Raw genomic sequence first — 26,094 nt, 5'->3', positions numbered from 1 at the left:
ATGGACTGGACAGCAGTGGGTTAATGATGGAGTGATAGGCTGCCAGGAGATTGCCTTTTAAGTCTATTCATGAGGAAACACCAGAGACATCCAATGTGACAATCTACAAATTCCTGACAGAGAGGAACTGCCCCTGTGGGTACCGAGACCGACTCTTTACAGGAGTAGCAGGCCTCGTCTTTTCCCCAGCAGAGGGTTGGTGGTTTTAAACAGCTGACCTTGCAATTAGTCGCCCTTCCTGTATTCCATCAGGGCACCTGACTACTACTCTTGAAAAGTATTAAGTCATGCAAGTCAAGTAAAGACTGAGAAATTCAAGGATTGAAAGGAGACTCTAACGAGACAGTAGCAACATGATATTCTAAATTAGAACAGGAAAGGGACATTAGTGCAGAAACTTCTGGAATATGAATCAAGCCTGTAATTGAGCATTGGGCCGACGTCAGATTCTCAGTTTTGATAATGATGGCATGGTTAGACAGGCGGCCCAAACGAGAGGAACGCGGATGAATGGCACATAGGAACGCCGGAACACGAGAGGAACGCCGGAACACGAGAGGAACGCCGGAACGCGGATGAATGGCATATAGGAACGCCGGAACGCGGATGAATGGCATATAGGAACGCTGGAACGCGGATGAATGGCATATAGGAACGCCGGAACGCGGATGAATGGCATATAGGAACGCCGGAACGCGGATGAATGGCATATAGGAACGCCGGAACGCGGATGAATGGCATATAGGAACGCTGGAACACGAGAGGAACGCGGATGAATGGCATATAGCAACGCTGGAACACGAGAGGAACGCGGATGAATGGCATATAGCAACGCTGGAACGCGGATGAATGGCATATAGCAACGCTGGAACACGAGAGGAACGCGGATGAAGGGCATATAGCAACGCTGGAACGCGGATGAATGGCATATAGCAACGCTGGAACACGAGAGGAACGCGGATGAAGGGCATATAGCAACGCTGGAACACGAAAGGAACGCAGATGAATGGCATATAGCAACGCTGGAACACGAGAGGAACGCGGATGAATGGCATATAGCAACGCTGGAACGCGGATGAATGGCATATAGCAACGCTGGAACACGAGAGGAACGCGGATGAATGGCATATAGCAACGCTGGAACACGAGAGGAACGCGGATGAATGGCATATAGCAACGCTGGAACGCGGATGAATGGCATATAGCAACGCTGGAACACGAGAGGAACGCGGATGAAGGGCATATAGCAACGCTGGAACGCGGATGAATGGCATATAGCAACGCTGGAACACGAGAGGAACGCGGATGAAGGGCATATAGCAACGCTGGAACACGAAAGGAACGCAGATGAATGGCATATAGCAACGCTGGAACACGAGAGGAACGCGGATGAATGGCATATAGCAACGCTGGAACGCGGATGAATGGCATATAGCAACGCTGGAACACGAGAGGAACGCGGATGAAGGGCATATAGCAACGCTGGAACGCGGATGAATGGCATATAGGAACGCTGGAACACGAGAGGAACGCGGATGAATGGCATATAGCAACGCTGGAACGCGGATGAATGGCATATAGGAACGCTGGAACACGAGAGGAACGCGGATGAATGGCATATAGCAACGCTGGAACACGAGAGGAACGCGGATGAAGGGCATATAGCAACGCTGGAACACGAGAGGAACGCGGATGAATGGCATATAGCAACGCTGGAACACGAGAGGAACGCGGATGAATGGCATATAGCAACGCTGGAACACGAGAGGAACGCGGATGAATGGCATATAGGAACGCTGGACTGTGTAAATTTTCAAGCATCTCTTCTCTCTGTACACACTGTTCTGAAGAATATTGTCTCTCCTAGGCAGCTATCCCTATCCTCTTAAATCCAGGTGATCCCCTGGTTCCAAAGGGTGCAGGGCCACAGCATCTTTTGTGCTAGGAACTTGGTGGAGAAGCGAAGCCTGGCTGGGAGCAAGCCCACGAGCATGCTCTGTATGAGTATGGACGCCGTAGCAAGAGGTCAGGCTCGACGCATCAGAAGTGAGCGGACCAGCCTTTCATATGGTTAATCCAAGGGAAAGCCTAATCTGAAAGGGCCAATCCAGAGAGATCGAAAAGTCACCCAAAACAGAACTGATAACCTTTTGATATAGTTAAAATGTATTGGGCCAACCTGGCCAATAAACACATTTGGGGTTAATTGAAGGGTGGAGAGATAAATGGTTCGGTGATCCTGGCCTTTCTAGTTATTGGGTCTCTTGCTTTCTGACGGACCAAGGTGCAGCTGCCTTAGCCAGTTCCCTGCTTTAGCTGGCAAGGCTGACTTCCTGCAAGTCACCCCTGAGGGAGAAGCCACACGGACCTACCCCGATGCAGCCCTGGGTGCTGGAGCAGCCAAGTGGAGACCCCTGCCAGCGCTGAGATGTTTACACACTCACTGACTCGGCTTTCCTCCTGCAGTCGGCATCACTGCGTCTGTTTTGTGAGATGGAGGAGGACTTTGTGGATTGGTGTTGGACATATGGGCTATGTTGGACTTGTGGGCTTGGGCAGCACTGGGTTGGGATGTTTTCTTGATGTGTACTTAACCTTTATATAAAATTCTCGCTTATACATGAGTTCCTGTGCATTTGTTTCTCTAAACACACCTTGGCCTACCACAGAGTTGTGCATATAGAAGCCAGAAGTCACCCTAACTAGTCAGAATATCTGCCTCCACCAAAAAAAAAAAATGCAATGACTATTGAAGTAGAGACTAAGAAGAGTTTACAAATTAGCAATGTCATTATTATAATTGGAATATCGCAATGGGAACAGAAATCCTCATGTAGTTAAAGGGGAGGCTGAACTGATGATGAAGGTCCGAGGAGCCCACACAGCTAGCAAACATTCCTACAGAAGATCTGACTCACTGAGTAAGTGAGTAACTCAAAGACCCAACGCAACCTGGGTTCCTTAGGACCAGTGACTAAAAAGATCACCAATCATCAAGTAAATAATATTTAGATGGACACACACACACCCCCCTGCACTACTAACAAACATGCTGGAATCACGTGCATATTTAAGATGACTGTTTAATAATAAGAAATCATTCCTATTCTATTGATAATTCGGAATCTATGAGGGTAATTTATTCAAAAGCCTTTGTTTCTGATAGCTACTGTGAGAATTCCTGAATGAGTGAGCCTAGTTACAATGTTGGGCTCAAATCCCCCCTTTTTTTGCAACCGACACCTACCCCCTCCCCATGTAGGATATCTCCTAATGTGAGCGAGGATCCAAGATGGGAGCAGAAATAGTTCATGAAATGGCGCTGTGTTTACACCGAATGTTTTCCCCACCATGATAGGTTTGATTGAAGCCTTTAGTCAACACGTTTTTTTGTACAGGCCTAGATGTAAATATTTAAGGCTTTGCTGGCCACTTAGGGTGTCTGGTGCAACTCGTTACTGCTTTTCTTTTTTTAAAATCAAACTTTTAAAGACATGAACAAGTGTTCTCTGTGTCCTTCGCTTATTTGAAATGAGGATTTGAAAGGAAGTTTCTGATTATGGGTTTATTGGCATAAGCAGAACCTCTATAATCCACATGACTTTTATCACTTCAATAGCTTTGTTTCAAAGACTCGCTTTCTCACAGAATCCATTACGGGGCCCTTTTGGTGGTTTTATTGCGTCTTGCATGTGTAAATGGACTGAACAGCTGCATTCTTTCTTCGGAAGGGTCTCGGTTTACAGCTATGGGGTAGTGGCTTCCTGTGGTGTGTAAGAACGTGGCCTATCACAGTTTCTGCCTCACGGCCATCCTGCGCCACACTCAAACAGGCGGCCTGCAGGCTACTAAACTATCCATTCAATCACTGGGAAAAAATAATCCTAATCTCCACAAACAGTGGTTACATTATATGCTGTGGATTTTAGGAGTCTTCTTTGCCCATTTTATATAGTTACTCTAAAACAGATTAGCTCACATATTTCACGCTTTGAACTTTTATTTTCTTCTGTTTACAGTGTTAATAAAATATCAAATATTTTTTCTTGGCTAAGCAATTGTTAAATTCATTTGTATATACGCCATTATAGCAGAATGGCATCTGATGAAAACCCATGTAGCTGGTTTTAGCAGTTGATTCACTAATCACATTTCAGACAATGCTTGGAACTATTAGCTATTTTTAAAAATCTTGTTTTAGCAGGATACATTCAAAAGAACTTTAAAAAAACAGTATTTTTATAGTTATTAATTCATAATCAGTTTGAACTATAGAGCATTTTCGACTGATTTGTGTTTTAAGTAATAAGACCTTTTATCACTAGCAATTTTCAGTTAGTGAGTCTTTTAAAGATTTAGATTCTTTAAAAATAAAACTGTTACTTTAACCAACCAGTTTCTTAGCGTAGCATCCAATCTTAGTTTCACTGAAAGTGGTTGGCTATAAAGAACACAAGGTTATTTTGTCAGTGCCAGAGTTTAAAAGTCCACAAGTTGTCACCTGTGTCCATTTCTGCTGTGAGTGTGTGAGTTTCTGCCTCTGCCCATGAGCGTTATGGCATCCTAGCTTCTGTCCCTGTCCTGTGTGAATCTGCTCTGGAGCTTTTATAATTCAGAAGTGATGATGGTTAGGATCCGTCTTACCCGGGTATGACCTTGTTAATATAAAAAAGAAGAGGTCTGGAAACCGATACAAGAACCCGGAATCCAGCATACGTTTTGGAAGGGCACAGTTCAACCTCTCTAAGTTGTACTTTCTCCTATTCAGAATCTAGTCTGTTGCTGATATCACCCTATCAATTGTAAGAAAGGCAACTTTACTAAGTGGAGAAGGGGAAATACGGTTCTGGCTTCTTTTAAAAAATTGAGCAGAAACCCTAAGTATGTATTTGGTACTGTTTTAAAGATAATTTGGGGGTATTCGGCTTTCCATAAATGTGACCGTGTTACCCCACTCATCTCCCCATTCTTTCTGTGGAACCCACAGTGTATCATGGTAGCGGACAGGAGGCTGTGGTGAAAGCAGGTGGTGTGTGTTTGTTGTGGAGTCTTTAGCTGTCCCGTGAATGCTTTCCTTCTCTGTTCTTTCGACATGCTGGTTGACTGAGAGCTAGAAGGAACGCTTTTAATGGGTTGGTGCTGAGGCGCTCCTGTCCTCTCCTTCACCTCTTTCCCGGCAGCTGCATCCTGCCCTCCCCGTGCCCTGCAAGGAAAGGGGTGTGCCTGTCGCTATCTTCTGTTGTGAGCGTTTATGACTTTACAGGGTTTCTGACGCGCAGGGAACAACTAATAGCAATGTGTTTCTGAAGCACAGGGAACAACTTCTCAAGGCCAGCGTACGTGGGGGGAAAACATTTCTATGCTCCCTCTTGTAACTGTAACAGTTTTTCCTTTATGAGCTCAGAAGAAATTTAACTGCCCCAGCTAGAGTTGTGCTAGCTCTCTACTCACCTTCCTGTTCTTCTTGAACTCTTGCAGGCAGCAGTACCTGTCCACCTATCACTACATTTCCATCTTGCTCAACAAGCAGCACAACTACAGAGGCTGATCAGAATATATCTGATGAAGAGGCTCAGGGAATAAATGGGAAAACGCCAGCAAAACATTCAGCTGCAAATCCAAAGCCACGAGGTATGCTTGCTGTGGGCTGTATGATCAGGGTGGGTGCTTGTCCGTTTTGAAGGGTACTCAGAATGATAGCCATTATGCAGTAGTCCTAAGAGAGGAATTGGGTGTGTTTATTTTTCAGGGGGAGAAAAATAGTTCTCAACCTGGGAGCTTTTTCTTAGGCAGAGCTCTGGGTATTTGAATTTCTATGGTTCTTTATCCTGTTGAAATTGTCTGCATATCCCCTGAGGAGAACATGATGATCCCTTGATGCTTTATTTTAACTGGCAGAGTCTAGAACATGGGTCACAAGTGAATGAGTGTTTGGAACTGCTGCCAAAGCCATTGAAACTTGCTAGAATGTCTAAGGATATGTGAGTCCCATAATCCTAAGGCAGCACTTAATGTATTTTATCAAGAACCGCATTTTATAATTATTAGGACACTGGGCTTTAAAACCACCCACTCAAGTTAAAAGTAGTTTTAAGGAAGGAAAGAAAGAAAGAAAGGAGAAATTTGCCATGTAATTCCTCAAGTGGGGGGAAAATTGTTGTTTAATGACTTTTTCTTTTATCAAGAAATGCCCAGGAACCTGGGTATAACTTTCTGAAATGTGATGGTATAGAGTACAGTTTCTTTCTAATGAATTTGTATTTATGGTGAATACTTAACATTCAGGCAGCAAACAATATGGGGAAATTGTCAAAATCTTATTGTTCTGTGGAAAACGCAATTTCTATTTTATTTTGCCAAAAAGGAGGGGGGGGGTGTTACTGAGAATGCATTAAGAAAAAAGTAGTTTTATTCCTTAAAGTCCTTAAGGATTTCTGAAGGAGATCATTAAAACAGTTTTAAAGTGCTCTGTTCGGCAGCACATATACTAAATACAGTTTTAAAATAGAACTTTATTGATTATGACATATTTGGGTATCTTTTGAGTCACCAACAGCAGTATTCATGGTGATTTTCTAGGTACATTAATACTAGTAGGTCCAGGAGTACTACTCGAATGAACACAAATCATGGTGTTATCAGGAGGAGTCTCAGAAGTGTTAAGCCTCTCCACTCTTCAATTCTTATTTAGCTTGCAAGCAAGACTTTTGGCAAGGGACAAAATTCAGACCATAGTCAGAGAAAAAGGTGAGAACAGAAAGAGTAAATTTATTGAATTGGGATACGTTGGAAAAGAAATTTAAAGAGCTCTAAACTGGTCTAAAAGTGCTGGCAAAACATAAAGGCAGACCTTACATTCCCTCTTGCTATTGGCGGGTAGTCTGTAGATTACTTCCTCTTTTCAGGTACTTGCATTGCAACACCCCAGAGTTCATACTGTACTCTTATCTCAGACCCAAAACTTGAGTCTATTTAGTGTGATGGTAGAGGTTGTAAGAACATTCTGTCTTCCCCAGCCATTTCATTATTTCCAATGTCTTCAGGTCACATTGAAGAAAATGTGCTGTCTTATGTCCTTCATCTTCCTTTTGAGGAGGGGGATGTGTGGGATGTTTCTTTCCACCTTTTGTCTTAAGAGTCCCATCAGGTTCTTCCATTTTCAGCTCTTTCTCCCTTGCCAGTCAAATATAATGTTTACACTATTAACGATTAACATTTAACGTGTGGTTTTTATTGGTAGAATGGGGACAATATGGTGGGCTATATGACCTATCAAGCAGTATCAAATCATTTGTACTTCAACTGAGTAACTCATTCAAAAGATTGTGGTCTTTCCTTTTGTCCATACAATCCCCGAGATAACACTGATAAAGATATAAACATGGAAATTAAAAAAATATGATGTAGGCCATTTCATTTGTAAAATCAAAATTCATCTTCATTTTACCGGTATTGACAAAAAACAAATATGAGGTAAGAGGACAGAAAAGAACGTCTTTTTAAGTTTAGGTAATTGCCTAAATCAAAAGCAAGAATTTCATTATTTTAAAAGGCTCTTTTTTGAAGAAATATTACTTTGCAAATTTTCTTAGCGAATATATTAAGATAAATCATAGCAGTGTTCTTCCTGAGCTTCCATGTGCCAAATTAATCTCATTATGTAGGACAACCACATTTGATCTCATTTTTCCTGTTTAAGGCATTTCAAATCAATACATTGATAAATACATATTTAAATATATTTCCATCTTGAGTTTAGGTCAGTTAAATTGGATCAATGATGTATAACTTTATAAAATTCTAGGGAACCATCCCTGGCTCCTAGATAAAATCCCAACCCCACCTTCAATGCTGACATTGCGTTATTTCTTTGACCACTTAACTCATCTGTTTTCCTTCTGCCTTTTGTGATACTACATTACATTCCCAGCACGTAACAGGCATCAATAATATTAAGTAAGTTTGTCTGCCACATTCTGTAGTTCTCAGGACAGCCCACAGTAACCAAGAAGTACCATATATACTCATGTATAAGTCGAGTTTTTCAGCATATTTTTAATGCAGTTTTTTGTGGTAAAAGCAGGTGCCTCGCTGATATTCAGGTCGGCTTATACTTGAGTATGTATGGTATCTTGCCTAAAATGTCATTGGTAAGAAGTCCTGATTTAGATCCTGAAATGAAGCCATAATTCAGTCTTGTACTTGTTTCTCCTCCAATAGAGTGCTAATGAAAGCATAGCTACAATTTAGTTTGTGCTTTTAAAGGGAAAGGCGGTGCTCAATAACTTTATTTGTTGCAATGATACAGCAACGCATCTGGAACCATCTAAGATTTATAGATATTACGGTGTTAAAAGGGGAAAGGGCTAAAATTTAAATTGGAGATTAAACTTGCAGTTGAATCCATACCATGGAATGTGGATTTTAAAATAGTTTTGTCCCATGGTTTAGTTTCTTTTGCTTCAGTTTCGGAAAAATGCCCTCAGGCTTTGGAAAACAATGGCTTATTCAATTCATACCAATCCTACCACTCGGTACAAACAAATAAATTACTGAGTAACTTCCAACTTAAGTCTTTTTGCTCACCACATTTAATAGTGACCTATTTCCTGCCATGTTAGATATAACTTAAAATAGCTTCCTTAACTTAATTAAAGCTAATAGTTCTTTATTCTTTTAGGAACTTTCATCTGTGGTGGTCTCCCTTTGTGAATTACATACAGTCATTTCTCAGCCATGAAACCAAAATGTTTAAAAATAACTTTGGGAGCTTGGAAGTTATTGTTGTTTGAGTGCCCAAATCTAAGGTCATTGCTTTCAAAGCAAATTAATCCATTTCTAGTACTCAATAACTTTAAAAGTATAATATTATACATTAATGAAGCATTAACATATAGCCAGTTTTAAAAATAGTAATCAAAATCTGATAATCTGGTTTTTATGAAATCCAATGGAATTTAGTTAAATAAGATACCTCAAATTAATAATGCTCCTAATGTTTGCTGTATCTACCATGCAAGTTCATGACAACTCAGTTTTTCACGCCAAAGACTTCAGGGCCATCCTTGACTCTCCTCTTTCAGATCTCACATTTTGATCTATGATTTCTTTTGGAATGGAATCGCAACTACCAAATATACTCGAGGATAAGCCAACCCGAATATCAGCTGAGGCACCAAATTTGCATTAAAAATGTGCTGAAAAACTCTGCTTATACATGAGTCTATATGGTAATAGCATCTCTCTTTCTTGGAATTCTGTCATATAGCTATAAACATAGGATTTTAAAATACATATAGTTTACCTTATATGCTTATGCATAGACCGACTTTCTTCAGCACATTTTAAATGCAGTTTTTTGCTAAAATTAGGTGCCTTGGCTAATATTTGGGCCAGCTTATACACGATTATATATGGTATACCATTTTATAAAAAAATGTAAAATAAAAGATTTTGTCTTGCTCATTAGAAATGAGTTGACAAAGATCAAATATGAGATAAAAAAGTAAGTCTATTAATGTTTGTTTAATTACCCAGTTCAAAAGCAAAATTTTGCTAATGTAAAATCCTTTTTTAAAGATGCATTGCATGACTTCATTGTTTTTCATAGCAAGTATATTGAGATACTACCACATCCTGTAATTCATATCAGTAAAGAATTATCCTGCCTAAAATGTCAGTAATAAGCCTTGAGCCAGCCCCAATCCCAGCTATGTGACAACCCCCACCCCCACCCACTCCACCCCAAAGAATTCACTTCAGAGGACAACATTGAAGTCACAGCTCAGGGAGAGGGACATGTCAGATCAGAGCAGCCAGGAGCAAATGAAGAGGAGGAAGAGAGAGTGGGTCACATCCTGATCCACCAAGCCCTGAAGATGATATTCCTGCTCAGAGCAGTTAAAGCACAGAGAGGACCATAGGGCCAGTCCCACCACGAGACACAATGTCCCTCACTGACCCATAGAACTACCAGGGACAGCGCTGGAGACTGTGCAGGAAGTGTGCCCGATCTGACCCCACCACACCGAGATGAAACACTACGGAAATGCAACAGAACAGCAAGGGGAGCAAAGGAATGAAGTCCCTCGGTTATACCAAAAATAGAATTTGGTGCCAGAGTGTGGCACCCCATCAGACTCGACCTGGAAAACACTCCTAAAGGTCAACAAACAGACCCAGGACTATGTACAGGCTTTTCTATTTTTTGTCGTTTTGTTTTCTTTTGTTGCTTTGTTCTGTCTTGTTTTTGTGCATGTTATTGTCTCTGCATGTCTATCCAGATAAGATAGGCGAGATAAACAATCTTGAGGAGAAAACAACAAGAATGACGGTTCCGGGGGGACATGGGAGAGGGGGAGTCAGGGGAACAGAAGTGGGTGTTAACAAACCCAGAGACAAGGGAATAGCAAGTGATCTAAAATTGATGGTGAGGAGGATGTAGGAGGCCTGGTGGGGCTTGATCAAGGGCAATGTAACCGAGAGGAATTACTGAAACCCAAACGAAGGCTGAGCATGACAGTGGGACAAGAGGAAAGAACTAGGAGGCAAAGGGCACTTATAAAGGTCTAAATACAGGAATGTACATATATAAATATATTTATATATGACGATGGGGAAATAAGATCTATGTACATATATTTATAGCTTTAGTATTAAGGTAGCAGATGGACATTGGGCCTCCACTCAAGTATTCCCTCAATGCAAGAATATTTTGTTCCATTAAACTGGCATTCCACGATGCTCACCTTCCTGACACAATCACTGAAGACAAAATAGAAGCATAAACAAAGGTTGTGAAGAAAGCTGATGGAGCCAGGCTATCAAAAGATACAGCATCTGGAACCTTAAAGGCGTGAAGATAAACAAGTGGCCTTCAAGCTGAGAAGCAACAAAGTCCACATGGAAGAAGCACACCAGCCTGTGTGATCATGAGATGTCGATAGGATCAGGTATTAGGCATCAAAGATCTAGAACAAAAAATCATATCATTGTGAATGAAGGGGAGTGTGTAGTGGAGACCCAAAGCCCATCTGTATGTAGGCATCTGGACATCCCCTTACAGAGGGGTCGTGGGGAGGAGACGAGCCAGTCAGGGTGCAGTATAGCACCGATGAAACATACAACTTTCCTCTAGTTCTTTAATGCTTTCTCCCCCCCCCCCACTATCATGACCCTAATTCTACCTCACAAATCTGGCTAGACCAGAGCATGTACACGGGTACAGGTAAGAGCTAGAAACATCGGGAATCCAGGGCAGATAAACCCCTTAGGACCAATATTGAGATTAGTCATACCAGGAGGGTAAGGAAAAGGGTGAACCAATCACAATGATCTATCTATAACCCCCTCCAGGGGGATGGACAACAGAAAAGTGGGTAAAGGGGAGATATCAATCAGTGTAAGACATGAAAAAATAATAATTTCTAAATTTTCAAGGGTCCATGGGGGTGGGGATATGAGAAACTGATACCAAGGGCTCAAGTAGAAAGAAAATGTTTTCAAACAATTATAGCAACAAATGTGCTTGACACAGTGGATGTATGTATGGATTGTGATAAGTGTTATATGAGCCCCTAAGATTAAACGATTTAAAAAAAAGAAAGTACGAGCCCCCAATAAAATGATTTTTTTTTAAAAAGAAAGAAAAGAATATGTTCCTATTAAAAAATGAAGCCCTGATCTGAATCCAAAAATGAACAAAAAGTTCATACATTCTTAACAACATTAGTCATGAAGGAACTATAACTTTGATACCTAAGCGAGGCAAAGACATCACCAGAATTTAAAATTATACACCAATATCTCAATATAGATGCCAAGATTTTCAGTGAAATTCTAGCAAACAAAATACAATAAAGCATCATCAACCACAACAAAATACAAGTAAGCAAAAATGATTTAATATTAGAAAAACAACCAATGTAATTCACCACAAAAACAACCTAAACGAGAAGAATCATATGATTAGAGCGATTGATACAGAAAAGGCATTGTATACAATTCAACATCCATTCCCAAGGAAAACACTAGATAAAACAGGACAGGATAGAGGGAATTTCCTCAACATAATTGAAGCTATATGTGTGAAACCAATGGCCAGTATTTCACCAGACAGGGCTGTCCATTATCCCCACTTTCATTTAATATAGCCCTGAAAGTTTTAGCTAGAGAGCTATAAGACATTAAAGGCATCCCATCGACACAGAAGAACAAAACTCTCCTTATTCACGATACAACAGATATGGAAAACCCAAAGATTCACTTTATAATTGCTGGAACAAATGGAAAATTTGGCAGTGTGCAGCCTAAAAGATCAGCATACACATCCTTGCATATTGGATCCTTGTATATTAGAGTTGATGATACCAAAAAGATTATTAAAAGACCAATACCATTTTACAAAAACTACACAAATGATAAAAGGAATAAATCTTATCAGAGAAACATAAGAAACTTACAGAACAAGCTACCATGTTCCTGGATAGCTAGGCCAAAACACTTTACAAATTCAATGTGATTCCAATCCAAATCCTATTACATTCTTCAAACAAATAGAAAACTAATTACCAAACTTACATGGAAAGGAAGGAAACTGGGATATTAAAAATACTATTTAAAAATACAAACAACTTAGCAGGCCTTCCACTGCCAGATATTAAAACCTACTATATAGCCATAGTAATCAAAGCAGCCTGGTATCGGGACAATTATAGATATGAAGACCAATAGTTTAGAATTGAGAACCCAGAAATACAACCTTGTACTTTCAGATGCCTAATTATTGATAGAGGACTAGAACATTAAGTGGGGAAGAGAGAGCCTTTTCATTAAATGGTGCTAGAAAAACTGGGCTTTACCTGAGAAAGAATGAAAGAGGACTCATACCTCATATCCTGTCCAAGAAAACCCCTAACAAATGCAAGATGGGCCAAAGACCATCAAAGAAAAAATAAGAACTGAGGACCCTAATACAAGGTATAAACACCTACCGAAATAAAGCAAAATATACCCATACAACAGAAGACAAATAATGGATTGGGACTCTTAAAAAAAACAAACACTTGTGCACATCAAAAGATTTCATCAAATTAGTTAAGAGAACACACAGATTGGGAATATTTAGTAATAGTATATCAGATAAGGGCTAATCCCTAAATTCTATAGAAAACTACAACACCTTAACAAGGAAAATATAAATAACCCGATCAAAAAATGGGCACAAAAATGAATAAGACTGTTTACCAAAGACACCATGAAGGTTGCCAACAATCATATAAATAAATGTTTTTGTTTTAATTTGATTTGTCTTATTGCTAATGGACAATGAGATACCAATATTTTTAGCAAAACTAAATAAATAAATGCTGGAGAAGCTGTAGAGATGGGAACACCTCTACACTGCTAGTGGGACAGTGGAATTGTACAACCATTTTGGAAATCAGTATGGCACTTCCTTAAACACATGTAAATACAACTGCCTTATGATCCAGCAATCTGTCTACCAAGCATATACACTAAAGAAATAAAAGAAAGAACAGACCGCAAACAGACATGTGCATGTGTATGTTGACTGCAGCAACATCCTTAGTAACAAAAATATGGAAACAACCCAAACCTCCAAATTATGGAGGAATGGATCCACTCTGGCACGTGCATGCGATGGAATATTATGCATCAATACAAAAACGATGTCAGCTCTGAGACCCCACAAGACATGGATAGAACTGGAGCGCATTATGCTTAGTGAACGTCGTCAATCTTGTAAAAATAAACTTTCAATGACATTATAACAAGGACAAAGAGAAAAGTGTTTTACACCAAACTATAGGACTTTGAAGATTTCAAGTAGGACCCAGACAGAGGGAGGGGCAGGAAGTTACTGAGGGAGGGGAAAGGGGGCAAATGTGAACTTACATGTATTGGGGGTTTAAAGGGATATTATCGCAGGTTTCATTGGTTGAGTTGGGCTGTGCAAATTTATAGCATTTGCTGCTTTAAAAAAATGAAAAGGGTTTACAGCCTTAGAACTGAAGAACTCTCCAAATTCCTTGCCCCTCACATCGAAATGCGAGTCTGAGTGGTTCAAAATGGTAGGAAAAGTCAAACTGAAGTGGACTTGGAGTCTCTAGTGACATACAAGTTCATTTCCATCATATGAGGGGGAAAAATCATCAGTCAGAACAGTCTTGTTGACATCTGTCATATGATCTTTGTCCTCTTCTTAGACTCGTCAGTGACTTGTCATTTAGTCAGTGAAAACCTACCCCTGCTATTCCACACTCACATGGTCCACCAGCCTCAGGACATCTAGCTTCCCCCTCTAGCTGGTGGAGTAATCTTCTCCGGAAAACTTCAGTCTGACTCAAAGCACAAGTTCTTAAGGAAGCCCACTTTGAACATCCTATTGAGAGCTGCAACCTGTCCTTCCAGCACTCCGATCCCCTTCGCTTGCTCTTCTCCACGCCCCTCTAGCAAATCTGCTGGTTCACTATGGTTTCTTTTAATCATCTGCCGATAAACTCAAGTGCCTCTAACTTACTAGGCATTTAAGTATTTCTCCAAACCTATTGTCATCATCCATTCAGACTCATGGCAACCCTACAGAACAGAGGAGAACCATGGTCTTTCCAAGACTGTAACTTTGATGGATGCCAACTGTCACTTCCTTTCCCCTCGGAGGCAACTGGAGGGTTTCAACAGCTGAGCACTTACCCATGGCGCCCCCAGTGAGCCTTTAGAAAATCACTAAGCTAGTATATATTTTGGAAATACCAAATTCTCTGAAGTTTTGTCAATTTATATGCCATGTAAAATGGATGAGTGTTTACATTTTTGCATCAAATTATTGATGAATACAATCAACAACAATTTTAATTACTGAAATATTAGAAAAGAAAAACAATGACTGGAGCCTTAGGATTTTCCCTTTCTCATTTTTGTTAGGTAAATTCGAGTTGTTTCTGACTCAGTGTACAACGGAATTGAACTTGGCCCACTGCTGCTCTATCCTCACAATCATTCCATCGACAACCATTATGTCAGTTGACCTTATTGAGGATCCATCCGTATCTTTTCCTATGACCCTCTACCTTGGCTGAAGCCCTTCTCTAGGGACTAGTGGCTAGCATGCCCCAAATATGAGAAAGTCTTGCCATCCTTCTTCCAAGCAACATCTTGGCGGTACTTCTAAGCCAGATTTGTGCAGTACTTGGCATACTCAGTATTTTTCACCAATACAATAATTCACATGCCTTGTAATTCATCGCCCAGCCGAGATCCATCTGACATCAGCAATGATATTCCTTGTTCCACAACCTCTTCTGGGCCCAGTTTGAATTTGTTAGCTTCCTGCTGATGAACTGCTGCAACTGTTTTTTGAAGTGACCATAAGCAAAATATTGTTTGTGTAGGATATTAATAATAGTTATTGGGAGAGGCTCAGTTTCAAGCCTCTGTACTCCTTGGTCCTTGTTCCGCTTTCAAGGAAGATTTCAGGTATGGGACAAAATTCAGATGAGAAGTCAGAGAAAAGGTTTGAACAGAAAGAGTGAGTTTATTGAATGGGTTACTTTAGAAAGGAAGTCCGAAGGGCCCTTGGCTAGTTTAAAGGGCCCGGCAGAATGTAGAGCCGAACCTTATATTCGGCTATTGGCAGACTTCCTACCACAGGCTAGCCTTGTGGCGGCAGGTCTTCTGCTCTGGACTAGTCCTCTGTAGGGAACTTCTTCTCAGGTATGTGTGTCCCAGCACTGCAGACTTCCTGCTGTGCCCTTGTCTCAGACCCCAAATCTAAGAGTTTAGTCTTTGTCCACCCAGCCTTCACTGTATCTCTGGTCTCTTCCACTGATGAGGAAATGTGTCTTTTGTGTCCATCACCTCTCCTTTGTGTTGGAGAGGCATGTACAGGAAATGGGCCTTCACATGCTTTGGTTACAATTTCTACCAGATACATGCCACCAACACCTCTCTTAGTTTTACCAGCCTCTATCTACCTACCAAACTCAGGATATTATTTGCTAATTTCCACAGGGTCTTATTCTACTTTCTGTTGGAAGGTTCACAAATAAGGTTTCCTGCCAGTTATCTAGGTAGCCTTCCAAGTTTTTTGGCATAGCCAAGTGAGCATCTACAACACCACATCCGTTTATTGAAATCGTTCGAGTGATATTCTTTTTAAAAAATCATAGTCCAGTTGATATTCTTTCATTTCCTGGAGACTTGTTTTTTTGCCAAGGCTTGTTTTCAGTCCAGCTTGGACTTCAATACTCTTGGTTCTTCTTTTGCTGCCTCTTAAAACAGGACAGTGACGATTCTATCCATCTTCTTTTGACGCTTTCTGCATCATTCATAATTTACTTAGAATTCCCCAGTATTGCAATTTGATGCTTACATTTTTTCTTCATTTCTTCCAACTTGAGAAATAGTAACCCTTTTGGTTTTCTAACTAGGTTTTTGCACATTTTAGTACAGTGCTTTGTTGTCTCAGGTAGCCCCTTTGAACTTTCCTGTTCTAGTCTTCTGCTTCATCATTTCTTCCAGTTAACGTCTCTATATTTATGAACAATCACATCTATTTTAGTCTTTTTTCCCATCTTTTGAATGACCTATGGCTTTCTTCAGGTGTAAGTTCATGATGTCACCCGACAGCTCTTCTAGTCTCCAGTCATTAATGTTCAATGTGCCATATGCAGTCTTGATGTGGTCTCTAAGTTCAGATGGGATATACCCAAGGTCATGTTTTGTCAGCATCAATTTGAACGTGTATATAAGCATTTGATGTCTTCTGTTCCATAACTAACCATTGGCCTTGTTTTGCCTGATCCTACTGAGCTTTTCCAATATTTCGTCCCATAGATGTAGTCAATTTGATCCTTGTGGATTCTCCCTGTTGAGATCCCTGTATGTAATGGCACAGCTGAAAACCACAAGGAGGGAAATGTAATAGAATTCCTAGAGAACATTTAGGAGACAGTGAAGGTAGATGAGCTCTCAGAAATATTGAGGGTCCAGGCAGTTTGTGTAGTTCCCCAAAACCACAATGTGGCCATAAAAATAAATTTAGTTTCAGTAATTTGAGATCAATTTCTTGGTTGCTATTGTTCTTGGATGCAGAGTTTTGAGTGGAAACACCAGATTTGGATTGTATTTTGTGCATTGGAATCATCTCCCATAGCTACTGTTGTTTCTAAAATAGGTGTGTACTTAGGACCCATCTTTATCACCAGCATGAAGCCATCTCCCCAGTAGGACCTAATTCCTTTCTGTGTTCAACAAATCTGAGTCAACTGTCCTTATTTGCCAAACACCATAGGTAGTCATTGTAAATATACTTGTGATTATATCAAACATATTTTTTTATCCTCTATCCTTGTAGGGGAGAAAGCTTAACATTTACAGTATGTACATTATTTTATTACTAAGTTGTTATTACTTACTAATACTTAAATTAAATAGTAATTATGGAATGTATTAACTTAAGAACCTTGAGGAAAAAGTACAGAGTTGTGAAACCATTTGAGAGAGAAGGGAACATTATTTGGGCAGCTCAGTTGAGTCCCCTGAGAAATGACAAGTTAAGGCGCCATTTATTTAAATTTTTTGAGCAGCTAGCAAGCACAGTGGCTACCATGTATAAATATTCAATAAGCAAATTCTAAGTAAATGGATGAATTTTATTACAATCTTAGCACATAGAATTATAAAAACAATCAGTATTTCCTTTTAATATGCTAATTAGAACCACATGCATTGGGGTTTGGTGGGATATTATTATCCCATTAAAAGTTGAAATTCAAAAAAAAAGTTGAAATTCATCCTAATGGTTTTTAAAAAAACATTTGAAAAGAATTTTCTTTGCTACTGTTGCATATTGTTCTCAAGATAAAATTTTCCCTAAAAATTAACAATTCCTTCCCAGTCTATACTGTTAATCATTTCCCCTGAGCATCTAGGAACTTACTATCATTTCTATTAAAAGGGGCCATACTATTTTTCATGGAGACTAATTCCTTTTCCACACAAATAATGTTAATTCATTGCTCCACTAGTTCGCTCATTGTGATTTTTTTCTCTTCTGTAATAAATTGGTAACTGACAGAACTGCGGGAATCTAGACCGGTGAGCATGAGGCAACTGTCAGCAGACTGAGTTCATAGCCAGGGCCACCAGCTGGGTAAAATGGGGCATGTAATTAAAGGCCTGACTTTCTAGCCATTTTCCAAGAAGGTAGGAGTACAGTAAAAAATAAATTTTACCCAGAATGTTATGGTATTAAGCATGTATGACATATATTTTATCTTGTTTTGATTACATAGTAATGAACAAAATTGCAACACAATCTGTTCCTATCAATTCAAAGACTTTTTACTAAACAATTGATTTATGATATGTTAATGTAGCAGGCAGCAGTCGTAAGCTTTACAGTCTTGCTTTGCTGGGTGATAAGGATCAGGGTGGGTAATGAAAGGAGTCATGAGACCAGAATAGGTTTTTGTTTTGTTGTTTTTTTTTCACCACAGGCCAATCACTTGCCTGAGATAAAAATGCAAGCAAGGGTACATGGCTCTGAGGAATTTTGAAATTTTATCTACCATCAGAGCAGGTACAGGGGTGTTGTGTTCAATGGAAAGCTGTTGCTAAGTGCAGATTTTATTACTTTTGTTTGTTACTGTGCTTGTTTGGCTTTTATGTTTAACTTGGTTGCTTTAAAGTCTGGTAAATCCATTTTCACTCTCATTAAAATGTCAGGGTTTTTTTTGGGCAAGCAATAGGTCACTAGAGTTTAGTTTCAACTTTAGCAACTTCTTTTTCCTCTGTTGAGGGGAATAACTGCTTTATTACCTCTAATAATACAGAGTTGGGGATTCAGGAGCTGGCGGTGTACCCCGACGTGTTCAATAATGCCATATTTGAAATAAGCTAAACATTTTAAAATCACTTAAATCTTGGAGATGCAAGCTTCATGGAAAAAAGCAAATGTCCAAGATAGTGATATCTCGATGACATCCCTTAGCCAAGTCCACACAAATTCCAGAGCCCTCCCTCCCCCTTGCTCTGCCAAAGTGTGAGAACGCTAAAAACTTTTACAGCTAGTCTTTATTGTTTAAAGAACAAAAACATCAGTGAAATACTGAACTCTATTCTTTTTCTACAGTGCCTCCAAAGCCATTACATCTGCAGAATTCACCTTCGTCCAGTAGACACCAAACCCCCAGGCATAAAGCTTTATCTAGTGCAAAACCAAGGATGGAGGAAGTTAAACCTGCCTCTGCTTCTTGTGTCTCAAAAGAAAAACCCAGTAAGGTATCAGATCTCATCAGTCGCTTTGAAGGAGGCAGGTAAGAGATCATTTACAATGGGTGAAGTCAGAGGGTAGGGGGGGAAATGCTGATTAAAAAAAAAATCATTAACATAGATTTTTTTGAATAAAAAATACTGTATCTTAACAACTTAAGATTTAGTAGGCCCGTTAGAAAGAGTGGTTTCACACACAAAAAGACTCAGTCTTCTAATATGCATATGAATGATCGCTTAACTACTACATTTTACTATGGTGCAATGCTCTATACCATCGGCTTTTTAAAAAAACAAATTGTTTTCTGCATCCGCATCCGTGCTCTTCTCCATGTGCCCCGCCTCCCCGTCCCCCATCTATGTATGTCACTCCATGTTGCTGTTTGCTGTCTGACTCTCCATATGGAGGAGTAGGCAAGCTTTCTACTTCCTTGTTGCGGAAGCGCGGTATGTACTTGTGCCTGTGGCTCTTGTTGGCTTCTCTCGTCTCTGTAACCCTCTCTTCTTTCTAACCCACTAGCTGGGTTTTCTGTAGCCCTTCTGAAACTACTTTCCCTATCTTCTAGAAGGTTTAGTTAGTACCAGTAGCAAAATACTTACAGTAGGGGTATTCTTGTATTCTTTAGCCCTAATTTTTTTTAAGTAGGTAAAATATATCTATTTCTCACTTTTGGAAATAACCACATGCTGTTTCTTCACTTACACAAAATCTATCATGGAAGCATACTTCTTTTCTTTCCAATGTAATAATTGAGAATGGCTCCTAATTAGGTGATTTTTTATCATTTTCAAAATTTTATTGTTATTTTTAAACAGATCATATAATTCTTGGAAACACTTGATGATTTGTTATTGTTTTGGTTTTTGTTCATTTTTATAACCTTTGGAAATTATCACCAAACATAAAGGCAACGGTATCCTTAATTTAATGGGATTATATTTAATAACAAGTTCTAGGAAAAAGTACTTCAGAAGCAGTCATTTCCGATGGACTGTGAGAACTCTGACCATACCCATTTAAACTGCAACACACACTGCCCCACCACCACCACTACCCTCCCCTATGACGTAGAATTCTACTGCCCTATAGAGTTCCAGTCTTGGAAACTCAAAGGGCCAGTTCTAGCCTGCCCTATTGGGTCACCATGACTCTGCATCCACTCGATGGCAGTGAGTTTGGTTTGTTTGGGTTTTTTTACTCTCGTAAAGAGGTATTTACTAGATTATTAGAATTAGTGTCTGGACCTCCAGCCCCAGTTCATAGGCATATGCTAGAGTTTCTATCCCCAGATTCTAAAGGATGAGTACTCGAATGCTCACCGTTTGGTTACCCCCTCTCTATAACAAGTATACATACATTACTCTGGTCCTGCTTATTTTTTATAAATCATTGTATATTTGCTCTTGTTGAGAATGTATGTTGGCAGAACATACACAAGTGCAACAATTTCTACATGCAAAATTCCTTAGCATTCACTATATTCTTTGCAATGTATAGCCATTCCTAACCCACACTCACTTCCCCTAAAGTTCCTGTCTAGTCTTGACTTGCCTAAGTGATCCTATAGAGTTAGTTCTTAAAAGACCACAGTGCTTCAGAGTGGAAGCCCTTTACTACATCAACTGGTTTCAGATCTATAGCTTCAGGGCTTCATCCAACTGCTGTGGCTTCACAAAATCTGAATTCTGTGAACATTTTTAATTGTTTTGCATTTATCCCCCTTTTGGTCAGTCTGGTTCCACTTATTAGTGTCGCCTGTTAATTAATGTAATACTCCTTTAAGGGTCACAGATCGAAAGTCATTTTTTAGGGGAACAGATGGAAACCGGGTAGAGTACTCTGCCTATGCTGTAACCTGTGAAGTTTAAGCAAGTTTGTTCCAAGTGCAGAGAGAAAGGAAAGTATGCCTTTTTTGAAGCCTAGTGAAGGAATAATATTCTGGCCGAGTCCAGTACTAATACATAAAATAGGTAGGTGTTCAGTGAGATATTACCAATAGGAACTAGCCTTAAAATCGTCAGAGTACTAATGTTGCCTTGTACTTCCTGTTGATAAATGTCCACGTGCTTGGAGTGTAGTAGCCCTTGGCTTTTACCTGGTTCTATGCAGCTTCAACAAGCACGGAGAGGGAGCTTCACCAGGGCCTTTCCAAAGGGGTCTGTTGGAATGGTTCCAGAGAATCTTATACTGCTAGTAAGACCTTAACTGTTATAACATACTTTGCTCTGAGCAATAACCCAAATAACGCTGCCTTCTCAAGATGTGTTTGGGCAGATGCGTTTAGAATAGTTTTTTTTTTTTTTACTGTGACTCCTTCGCGGTTTTGTTTGTTTGCGTTTTGAAGTCAAGAAAGAACAACTTCCCACAGAGCTGAGCAGTCCCGTCCCCGTTCCCTACGATTTGACATCCTCAGCCTAGAAGTCTGTTCGGTGCTGCTAAATTCAACTCTTTCAGCTGGAGTTAAGTTTATCATTTTTCTTGAGCCTTTCCACACCAGTGTTTTCATGCTGCTTTGTGTTTGATCTTCTAGCTCGTTATCCAATTACAGTGATTTGAAGAAAGAGCCTGCTGCTAGCCTCAGTGCTCCTAGAACTCCGGGACGGTATGGACTGACGACCACCCCTCCGCAAACACTCCTCACCCAGCACCCATTTCGGAAGCAGGAAAATGACACAGATCCAACTCAGGGGGTACAGACGTGTGTGGCCAATGGTATAATGGCAACACAGATCCAGATGGAATGTGAGGAGGAGAAAGGGGCCCCTCTGAGCCCAGATTCTTCTGCTCAAACTTCGGAACCCGTGCTCGACACGAACTTGGTGAACGGAGAGGGAGATGAAACCGCCCCAGGCCCTGCCTCGCCCATAACAAATCTCTGCGATGGCAACGCCTCCGTCAGGCACTGCGGGTCTCCGAGCACAGCGCCGGGCAGCGAGACAGCAAGGGAAGCCCAGGTCCGAGAGAGGGAGGATGGCGAGCTCCCTGCGGAGCTGGAGCTGCTGGACCCGCACCCGGAGATAAAGGTACACCATGAGACTGTGGCGCTGACGGAACAGGAAGCACCATGGCTGTTTTGAAACTTCATTTTTTAAAAAAGTTGCTGTTGAGTCACTTCCGACTCAGCAACGGCCATTTGTTTCCTTCCAGTGGAACTGTGCTCCATAGGGTCTTCAGTGGCTAGTCTGTCAGGAGTCCGGGGGATGCAGTGGGGGTAGCATTAGGTTGCTAACCAAAAGGTCAGTGGTTCGAACCCAGTAGCCACTCTATGGGAAAAAGATTTAGTCTTAGAAACCCTATGGAGCAGTTCCACCTTGTCCTGTAGAACTGCTAAGGGTCCAAATTGACTTGATGGCAGTGGGTTTGGCCTAGTCTTTCAGAATTAAATCGTCAGGCCTTCCAGGGAACCTCTGGGTGGATTCACATGACCCACCTTTAGGTTAGGGACAGAACGTTTGGCCATTGGTACCACTAAGGGATCCCCTTTATTTCACTGTCCCCAGGAAATTGATGAGTCTTAGCGGGTACATGATGTGAGTTATTTCCAAGCTGGGGAACCCTGCGCATTGGGCTGTAGCTGCACCGACAGCAGTTCAGACCCACCAGCTGTTCCACAGGAGACAGAGATAGCTTTCTGCTCCAACAAGCATTTACAGCCTCGCACACCAACAGGGCACTTATCTGCTGCCTCAGAGTCTCTAGGAGCAGGCACTGACTCAGAGGTGGGAGTAGGTGGAGTGAGCTTCTGATGGCCCTTTCACTTCTCGCTCAGGGCAGGCTTCACTTTTTCTTCCTGTTTACATTTCATCGATCTCTCTCCTCGGATTTTAAGAGCCAGAAGACAATTTCTACACAGGAAGAAAATGTTCTTTGATGCCTCAAAGATAGAGTTGAGGGAGCCTCAAAAATCTCTTGTCCTGTAAGAATGGACTTGGGGGAAAGAAATCTCTTGTCCTGTAAGAATGAACTTGATGACAGTGTGAGGTTTTTGTTTGTTTTTTTCATCTTTGTTTTTTAGAAGTTTCTACATTATGAAGGAAGAACCTTGCACTAGCAGATGTTTTTTCCAAAGGCATGAACATAGCTACATTTATAGGTGTTCTGGTGGTGTAGTGGTTACATGTGGGGCTGCGATCTGTGTGGTCAGCAGTTCGAAACCACTGGACTGGACTTTCCACTCCTGTAAATACAGTCTTGGAAACACACATGGTGTCACCATGAGTCAGCATTGACTCGATGTCCATGAGTTGTGTTTTTTTTTAATCAATTATTCAGCAGATTAATTGTTTTAACTCCAGTAACAGTCCAAAGCTCCTGTGGTCCTGGCTCACTGACCAGTGCTGTGGCCCTGATACAAAAGGTCTCAAACTTTGTCAGTGAAGGCAGCAGCCAGGGCAATACTCCCGAGGATGGTGAAGAACTTCTAATGAACCAGCTAGAAGGTGGTTCTACCTGAATCTCAGCTAATAAAGAGCTGAGTTGCTAGTGAAACACACACGATTTACCTGTGTTACAACAGAAACTTGTACATAATTCCAAGAACAGGGGTATCATGTTTTCTAATCATCAGCATACTGCTTTGAAAATAATAATAAGCATAATTTTAAAAAATATTTCCCAAATATTGAATGTAGCCATCATTGTAAAGTTTCTTAAATAGAAAGCTGTTTATAGCTCTAAATATAAGAAAAACATTTCCATTACTCAATCTCTCTTTTCCATTATATGTGGCCATCTAAGAAGAGTGTATTCAACCAGTGTAGGATAATCTCTAAGTAGCAAATCCAAGTTTTAAATCAGTCTAGGGATATATGTATTTTTAAATGGTACCCTGTACTAACTAAAGTAAACATCCGTAGAAATTCAAAAGGACTCACCTTAAAATATTGGGGTAAAAGTGGTTACCCAACGTACTTATAACTTTAAAGTGAAACCCACCTTAAACCCATCTGAAAGCAACCCCAAATCGTTCTGTTTTCATCCAGTAAGTGAGTTGACTTTAAAAAACTGTCGTATTCAAAGGAGTGTCTCAAACAATGTTTAAATAAGGAAGTGGGTGGGAGAAAGTGAGTCATACTTGTTAACCGTACAAACGTTAAATAAACAGGACATTGCAGAGTGGATCTCTTTACATCTCGATAGAGTGGTAGCTCTGAGCGTCTTTGTGCTGGAGCCATGCTGCACAGAAGAGAAGGGTAGAAGCAACAAGCACGACTTGCACGCCTGCCCTTGACGGTTAGGATGATGCCACCAGCAAATGTTTATAAAACAGTAAGAACTGTTCCTCTTTAAGGGAAATTACTGAAATTGCTAAGGATGCCTGCGGTTGCTGGGCACTCGTTTTTCCCAGTATATTTGTTACGTGTATGTGTTCCTATTTGGGTTGGGAGAGACTTTATGGGGCTTTTCTGTTAAGTGAACAAAACAGATAGGTAGAGCTGCCTTTCCTTTACGTAGGCAGTTAAGCAGAGGCTGGCACAGGCCATACGTTAGAAAGAGAATGTTTGCTACAAAGCCTTTGATCCAAACAGCCCATATTTCGTGTTCATCTAAAAAGGGAATTTTAGGATTTAATTTCTGCGTAGTGACAATTACAGGTATATGTTGCTTACCGTCTGTTTGGACAATGTCTAACCACATATATATGTCTGAGCTCCGGGGCCCCAGGACATGTCTGTCAGACTGCTGAACCCAGCCTGGAAGCCCCCTCTGTGGTGGTAGAGGAGGACCCCAATTTGGGTCCCCCTCCCCTCTGCTCTGTGAGTTGACGGGTCTCAGCTCACAGTTTGCCCAGTATGAACTGAAAGGACGACTGCCCCAGCCCTGGCTCAGGTGCTCTTTGTCTCCTGCTGGGAACGCTGGTCTTCCAGCCAAATGCCCCCTTGAAGTACTCTGCAGTCCCTGAGCTCCAAAAGCCTCAGACACAGGTGTTTCCATAACGCCCAAGTTGCCTAACACCCTATTTCACAGAGGTGTTGAAGCATACCTGCAGTATACCTTCTCCTTTGCTGCTGTCATGTTACATTGCCTTTTCCTGTTTCAACGTGGAAAAAACACTAAAAGTGACGTTAAGAGCATACAGGGGGCCAGATAATTAACTAGGAATCAAGAGACCTTGGTTCTACTGGTGGCTTGTTGAATAGGTAAGCAGTGTGATTGCAAACAGGTTGATTAGATTCTTTATTTTTATTTTAGGTTACTAAAGGCACAAAGACTTTAAACCAAGTATAATCTTAATGCCATTTTAAATTTGAATACTTCGTTATATGTAGGTATAAATGCTTCTTGAACATTTGATTTTGTTGCATGTCTAAGACATAATAGAATATTTGAGTTTCACTATTGAAAATTTTGTCCTTAACTCAGTTTAGAAACAAACAACAGAATAACCTTAAGTAAATTTCAGTTTACCAGTATTAAATTTAATGGATATTTCCTAAATGCTCACCAGAAGTAGGGGAAAATGGAGTAGAAAAGAATTGCAAAGATAGTTCAGGAAATTATTAAAATACATCTTGAATAATCATTAATGTTGACTTTGAAAAGATTCTCAGTTTGTGTAACTCTTTCCCTGATATCTAATAGGTTTTGATAAAGCATCCTTTCCAACTTCAGTTGGGAACATAGATTACTGTTAGTTTTGCTATGTAAAAAGATGACGGATCCTTACACTTCCAGAGAAAGGTGACCCAACAGAAAGCAGAGTTATCAAACCTCATTATATCACATGAAAGTTAAATTTTGCTCAAAGTATTTTTAAAAATACTTGCAGCAGCTGTACCCTTGGACTGAGGACTGGG

The 26,094-nt window shown here is 40.5% G+C and overlaps 1 protein-coding gene and 1 long non-coding RNA gene across 2 annotated transcripts in view; one reads left to right on the top strand and one right to left on the bottom strand.

Moving 5' to 3' along the window:
• Positions 1 to 26,094, bottom strand: part of LOC142450216 (uncharacterized) — a 148,900-nt gene that overhangs the window by 24,960 nt on the left and 97,846 nt on the right. The gene's annotated exons all lie outside the window — the stretch shown is intronic.
• Positions 1 to 26,094, top strand: part of FGD4 (FYVE, RhoGEF and PH domain containing 4) — a 158,835-nt gene that overhangs the window by 74,167 nt on the left and 58,574 nt on the right. The window contains exons 2-4 of the mRNA XM_075551899.1: positions 5,479 to 5,631; positions 19,157 to 19,340; positions 21,828 to 22,320. Coding sequence (XP_075408014.1) covers positions 5,479 to 5,631; positions 19,157 to 19,340; positions 21,828 to 22,320 — 830 coding nt within the window. The remainder of the gene's footprint in view (positions 1 to 5,478; positions 5,632 to 19,156; positions 19,341 to 21,827; positions 22,321 to 26,094) is intronic.

This window comes from Tenrec ecaudatus, chromosome 6 (genome assembly GCF_050624435.1).
Source record: "Tenrec ecaudatus isolate mTenEca1 chromosome 6, mTenEca1.hap1, whole genome shotgun sequence".
Taxonomy (NCBI): domain Eukaryota; kingdom Metazoa; phylum Chordata; class Mammalia; order Afrosoricida; family Tenrecidae; genus Tenrec; species Tenrec ecaudatus.
Note: the sequence above shows the minus strand (reverse complement) of the source record. Positions and strands in the feature narration are given on the sequence as shown.